We start from the raw sequence: 7,156 nt of genomic DNA, 5'->3' as shown, positions 1-7,156 counted from the left end.
CCGCCCCGCCCCCCGCGCAGGCAGCCGTCCCCTACATCCGGGTACCGACTCCAGCCGCCCAGACTCTGGCACTATGGTCATGGCGGAGGGGACGGCTGTGCTGAGGCGGAACAGGCCGGGTACTAAGGCTCAGGTACTATCTCTGCACCTTTAGTGGAGGGGGAGGGGGCTCTTGGTGCCGAGCAGAGTCGCACTTTGAAGCTGGATACCTCTGAGAGGAGGATGGGCCGGGGGCGACCGGCGGACTGGCGAGGGCACTGGTGCCCGGCCTGCTCTTCCGGAGCCTCAGCCCCTCGGTTTGGCTGAGGCGGCGGCGGCCCGGGAGGCCTGCGTAGCTCCGACTGGAGGGTGGGCGTGAGGGGTGCGTGGGGGCGGCCGAGACCCGGGCTGGAAAGCCTGTTAGCAGCCACTGCTTGTTGTCGCCTTTTGCCTGATCTCCAGTGACCAGTGTCTGAGGGGTGCGGCCGGCCAGGTGGAGACCCTGAGGTTCTATGAGGGTCAGCTAGGGTGGGAGGGGTGTAAACAGCCTACCTTGTCCTGCCTTCCAGTTCCTATCTGGCTTGTGACGTGCCCGACTCCTGACATCCAGCTTGTCTAGCCGGCTCCGGGAGTCCATAATTCACTTTATCCTCCTCCTGCTGTTTGCTTTTGACCACTTCTCACTCTAGCTGTTCTCTGGTCCAGCAAGTTTTCATCATCAGGCTGGGACTTGTTAGATGTCATTCCTTGTGAATTTCTTTGTTATTATGTGTGAAGCATAAGGAAGGAACTGATTATAATTTTATCAACTTTTAGTAGGGCGGTACTTGGGGTGAGTTGGTCCTTGTGTCAGTATTGATTCTTGGGATTTGCAAAAGACGAGTGCTCTTCACATTCCTAAAACAAATCAAATAGGGTAGTTAGACCTCATCTGATTAACCTGCCAGGTGAAATGGTTTGCAATTGGGTACATGCTCCAAAATCAGAAGAGATGTTATAATGTGATTTTAAAGAAAAAGAGGTAAGTGTATGTGTGGGGTGGCGAGCAGGGTAGGGGACCAGATGCAACCGTGCAGCTACTACCTTATGCCAGATAATAGATTTTTAATGCCTTGCACAGAATTTGGGAAGGGATGTCCTTTCAAAGGGAACTTTTAGATCCAGGCATCTTCCCAGATCCATGTTACAGATAAGGAAACTGAAGCCCAGAAATTAGACTGCTTTTGCTAAAGGTTACAGTCTCCATATTCTATTTGTACTTAGTTCACTAGTGACCTTTTCTTTTTCACAAATTGCTTCTAGTACTGAATTTTAGAGAGTTCAGTTTGAAAGCCTTTTGTTTTTATAGTCATGTTTTATTGTGTCAGTTTTATTGGCAGTTTTATGGTCATCCTACTTGGAATTTGTATATTATTTGTGCTTTTTACTGTTTCCAAAATTTCTTTCTTTATAAATGATCTTTTCTCAGATGCTTTTAATTCTCATTCTGTGGAAACATTATTTCTGATTGTTTTAAATGATGAACTTTTATATTTTTGTATTTAGAAGTGAATTTTTTGTACTCACATAAGAATCATCCATTTTTACTGATTCAAAAGTTATTAATTTTGAAAGGATAGACAATCATAGATTTTAACTCAGTATTGTAACACGCCTATTTGCTATGTTATGAATAAGTCACATATAGAAAGCTCTTTTGCTTTTTTCCACATAGTCATAGATCACAGTTGTTAAATAAAATGTAATAGAAAAGGTTAGGATTTTTTAAAAAGAACTACTTAAGCAGCATTCTGCCTGTCTTTTGTATATCACACTGATTTCCTTCCTGAAATGGGTCTACTCTAAAATGATATATTTAGAATTAGAGTATCTTTCTACTTTTTTTTAAATTGGTTAGGTTGGATTATAGGCACATAGTTGTTTTTCAGTAAATGTTTTACTGAATTAGATGAGAATGTTCATTAAGCTGGATTTTTGGCTCCTCTTTTAAGTGTTTTAAGTATGAGGCAAGCATTTAATTCTTAATTAACTTTTTACATCTTTTCTATGTATTACTATATGTGTTTTCTAATATTTTAAAAACAGAATACAAACTATTTTTTATTTTTTTAAAAATGAAAAAATTTGCAAAGTGTAGTAATAGAAACATTTGTCACTACAAATCAGGAAGAATTTTAAAACTACTTTCTAATAATATGTGGATAATATCTAGGAAGAGACATCCTAAAACAATTTCCAGAAAGTCATTTTTATGTCTTAACTTTTAAAATAAATTTAGTTCATTTTCATTCAGAATAGGCAAATATTAAAAAAGAAAAGATATGAAATGCTTAAGACACTTAAATGGTATACCATACCCATCACGTACTCTCAGAACTAGGACATTACTAATATAGTTAAATCCTTCTGTATCACATTCTTCTGTCTTCTACCCACTCCTAGTCAGTAATGGTGATTATCATTCCTTTTTTTTTTCTTTAAACTTTTTACTGTTACATGCATTATATTTATAAATATCTTTTGCAATTAAACTTTTATTAATGTGATATCAAACACTGTATTCTTCAGTTTGCTCCAATTTTTAGAGACTTATTCACATTGACTGATGCAGGGTTATAGATTTTTGGTTTACTACTACCTTTTCCCAGACATTTATTGAATACCTACAATGTGTCACGAACACTTCGGTGAATGTCTGTGAACTGGGCTATCTATAGAGCAGTTCAGAACCAGTACAAGGTGATCCATAAAAATATTCCCCTTAAAAGAAGATTGTTTGGACTTTTCTGGTAGTCCAGTGATTAAGCCTGGCTGCCGGGCTTCCCTGGTGGCTCAGTGGTGAAGAGTCCACTTGCTGATAATGGAAGAGACACAGATTGCATCCCGGATTCAGGAGAATCCCACATGCTTAAGAGCAACTAAGCCCACGTGCCACAACTATGGAACCTGTGTGCTAGAGGCCCAGGATCTGCAACTCCTGAGCCCACCTGTGGCAACTACCGAAACCACAGCCCCCGCTCTCTGCAATTAGAAAAAGCCCGAGTGCAGCAACGAAGACCCAACACAACCAAAAAATAAATAAAATTTTGAAAAGTAGGTTGTTCTTTTTAAATGATTCATTTTTGATGGTGCTCACATTTTGATTTAGAAATTTAAAACATCATTTGCAATTAGAATTGTAATTTATTATAATATCCGTCTTAAATAATACTTAATGGAGTAGTAACTGCTATTCTAGCTATTCTCTTTGGGGTAAAAACTGATGAAGTTTTTTACTGCCTGGATATTTTTTTTCATTAGAACTTTTGGAAAAATATTTAACCACCACAAACAAAGTTGTGCTGGACTTGTCAATTAATAACACATGAAAGGTTTCTGAGAGCCATATTTGAGGGGTCTATGGTTGAGAAAACTGTAACTTAGAATTCAGTTAAATAAAATCTTGGTGTTCCTTTAAAACATTGAATAAAATTTCTTTTACTTACTAATAATCACATTGTTTAAAATATGAGAATTTTTCTTCTCCCCTGGTATAACTTTGGATCTTTATTAAGAATTGAAATTAATCATAATAGTATTGCATCTTCCTTGTAACTTTGTATATGCTTTAACCATGACATTTTTTCTTATAGGATTTCTATAATTGGCCTGATGAATCCTTTGATGAAATGGACAGTACACTTGCTGTTCAGCAGGTAATAATAATAGTTTCTTTTGCAACTCCAATAACCTAAGCATTTTATCTCCCTTGGCATAGTTAAGTATTCCTATATCTTTTAGCACAAACCAGAATCCATGGAATTATTGGGGTGCCTGCTTAAAACTTTTATCAAACCTCATTTTGTTTTAAGATGGCATATTAAACTATCATCAAACTTAAATACATTTTATTATCTATTAAAATATACCAAATTAGGGTATAAAATTTGACTTTGCTGCTGCTAAGTCGCTTCAGTCGTGTCCGACTCTGTGCGACCCCATAGATGGCAGCCCACCAGGCTCCCCTGTCCCTGGGATTCTCCAGGCAAGAACACTGGAGTGGGTTGCCATTTCCTTCTCCAATGCATGAAGTGAAAAGTGAAAGTGAAGTCACTCAGTCGTGTCCGACTCCTAGCGACCCCATGGACTGCAGCCCACCAGGCCCCTCCGTCCATGGGATTTTCCAGGCAAGAGTACTGGAGTGGGGTGCCATTACCTTCTCCGAATTTAATTCACAAATAATTGAATGCTTAGTAGAATAATATAAGTATAAAGAAGTAAAGTGTACTCATTATTCATTTGGTAATTGAACATTAGAGAACATGCTTGGCTTGCAGGATCTTAGTTCCCTGACCAGGGATTGAATCTTGGACCCTGGTAGTAAGACTACCACGTCCTAACCACTCTCCAGGGAACTGTCAGGGAATTCCCATAGTTACTACTACTACTTTTGTCTCCTTCCAATATATTTGAAAATTTGTTTCCACTACCAAATAGCTCACTAAGACTGTGATTATCCAGCAGGTGATAGCATGTTTGGTTTGAAAAACCCCTCAGGAGATTTTTAAGCATTTTTACTGAGAACCGTATTGTATACTATGTTGGGTTTAAAAAAAAAAAAAATTAATCCCAAATGAATAAAATCTGGAAACTGGGAGAAAAAAGTTTCCATAGCTAATTCTTAAAAATCACATTAAAGGTTAATAAAAGGATGACTGAAATTGGCTGTGCTAGTATATTAGTCAAGGCTGTTGGATTTTGATAGCTAGATAGTTAAAGTAGATAGCTATTTGGATTTATTGTGTTGTTTTAAAATATTGGAAAACAAAATAAAAATACAGTTGAATTCTTTGAGTAGTAAAAATTTGACAGGGATTTCCCTGGTGATCTGGTGGTTAGAACTCGGTGCTTCCACTGCGGAGGGCATGGGTTTGATCCCTAGTCAGGGAACTAAGATCTTGAGAGCCGTGCTGTGAAGCCCCTGCCCCCAAACATTTAATAATTTTAACAGAAACATTAAAAACCTTTAGAATGGATTCAGTATAGTATTTAGATACTTAGCACAGGAAATAGAAGAGTACTGATGATTGAATGGCTTTGCCCTTTGCCTTTTAAGAATGTATTGTTTAAAAAAAAATGTGTTGTTCAATAAACAAATATTTAATAGGTTAGTAAAGAGGCCTTATGGAGGATTTGGAAATAAAATCTGGAGTTCTGTGTGTGGAAATTGGCAAAAGTTAAGAGGAAAAATGTGCAGATATTTTTCCCTTTAAAGTAGAGTTTTGTTCTGATGCTATGCTGAATTTATTAGTCCTAATAACAATTTTTTTTGTGAAATCTTTTGGGTTTCTACATATGAGATTATTTCATTTACAAACAGCTTGTTCCTTTCTAATCTAGATGCCTTTTATTTCTTTTTCTTGCCTAATTACTCTGGCTGGAATTTCAAATACTATTTTGAATAGAAGTGGCAACAGCAGGCATCCTTATCTTATTTCTGATCTTAATGGAAAGCTTTCAGTCTCTTCCACATTAAGTATGATGTTTGCTGTGTGTTTTTCATATTTGGCCTTCATTATGTTGAGTTAGTTTCCTCTTATTTTAAGTTTTTTAGTATTTTTATCATAAAAAAATGTTGAATTTTGTCAAATGTTTTTCTGTACCAATTGAGATCATTGTGTTGTTCCCCCCCCCCCCATTCTGTTAACATGGTGTATTGTATTGATCAGTTTTTGTATGTTGAACCATCCTTCTGTTCAAGGAATAAATCTCATTTGATTATGGTGTATAATCATTTTAATTTGCTGCTGAATTTGCTAGGATTTTTGCATCAGTGTTCACAAGGAATATTGGTTTCTAGTTTTCTTAGAGTATTTTAATTTGGCTTTGGTATCAGGAATGCTGCTATAATGGAGTTAGGAAATATGCTGTTGTCTTCAATTTTTTTGAAAGACTTTGAGAAGGATTGATGTTAGTTCTTTTAATATTTAGTAAAATTCGCCAGTGAAGCCGTTAGGTCCAGGGCTTTTCTTTGGTTGCACGATGTTGTGAATACAAGAAAGCCACAGAACTGTATACTTAAAAATGACTATCCTTTCCTCATTGAATGGTTTTTGACACTCTTGTCAAAAATAATTTAACTTTATGTGAGGGTTTATTTCTAGTTCCTCTGTTCAATTCCATTGGTCTATAAGTCTGCTTATGTCAGTACTAGACCTTTTTTTTTTTTTTTCCATATCAACACCTACTTTAATTACTTAGGCTGCACTGGGTCTTAGTTGCGGCTCACAGGATCTTATTTGCAGTATGCACAATAGTTAGGGCATGAGAACTCTTAGTTGCGGCTCACAGGATCTTATTTGCAGTATGCACAATAGTTAGGCATGAGAACTCTTAGTTGCGGCTCACAGGATCTTATTTGCAGTATACACAATAGTTAGGCATGAGAACTCTTAGTTGCGGCTCACAGGATCTTATTTGCAGTATGCACAATAGTTAGGGCATGAGAACTCTTAGTTGTGGCATGTGGGATCTAGTTCTCTGGTCAGGGATGGAACTTGGTTCTTCTGCATTGGGAGAGCAGAGTCTTAGCCATTGGATCTCTAGGCTGTTTTGATTACTGTAGCTTTGTAGTAAGTCTTGAAATTGGGAAGTGTGCATGCTTCAATTTATGTTTTCAGGATTTTTTGACTATTTGGTGCCCCTTGGAATTACATATAAATTTGAGAATCAGCTTTTCCATTCTTGCAGAAAGACTTGGAATTCTGGTAGAAATTGCACAGAATCTGTAGATTGCTTTAGGTAATATTGATAACAATATTAAGTCTACCTATGGATGTAAGATAGCTTTCATTTAGGGCTTCTTTAATTACTTTTAACAATGTTTTGTAATTTTCAGTATGCAAGTATTTAATCTTCTGATTTAAATTAATTCTTCCATATTTTATTCTTTCAGGTACTGTTGTAGACGGAGTTGCTTTCTTTTTTTCTTCATATTTTTTATTGAAGTAAATAGTTGATTTACAATGTTCAGGTGTACAGCAAAGTGATTCAGTTACATATAGGTGTGGATATATATAGGAGTTGCATTCTTTTTTTTGCTTTCTTTTATTTCTTTTTCTTATGCTGGGTCTTGTTTGCTGGGTGGGCTTTTTCTCTACTTGCAGAGAGTGGGGGTGACTCTGTAGTTGCCATGCAT

General features: G+C 37.1%; 1 protein-coding gene across 3 annotated transcripts in view; it reads left to right on the top strand.

Moving 5' to 3' along the window:
- Window positions 1–46: 46 nt before the first annotated feature.
- Window positions 47–7,156, top strand: part of MOB4 (MOB family member 4, phocein) — a 29,816-nt gene continuing 22,706 nt past the window's right edge. The window contains exons 1-2 of one of the 3 annotated variants that reach the window (XM_086347677.1): window positions 47–133; window positions 3,612–3,674. In XM_086347677.1, the coding sequence (XP_086203803.1) occupies window positions 74–133; window positions 3,612–3,674 (123 nt within the window). In that variant the 5' untranslated portion in view covers window positions 47–73. Of the gene's footprint in view, window positions 134–202; window positions 1,001–2,766; window positions 3,073–3,611; window positions 3,675–7,156 lie in introns of those variants that run through there. The other 2 variants (XM_086347687.1, XM_086347696.1) reach the window with 2 other exon arrangements.

The sequence above is a fragment of the Bos grunniens genome, chromosome 2, assembly GCF_055505025.1.
Source record: "Bos grunniens cultivar Pamir isolate PY7600 chromosome 2, Bosgru_T2T1.0, whole genome shotgun sequence".
NCBI classification, from domain to species: Eukaryota; Metazoa; Chordata; class Mammalia; order Artiodactyla; family Bovidae; genus Bos; species Bos grunniens.
This window is presented reverse-complemented; position numbering and strand designations above follow the sequence as displayed.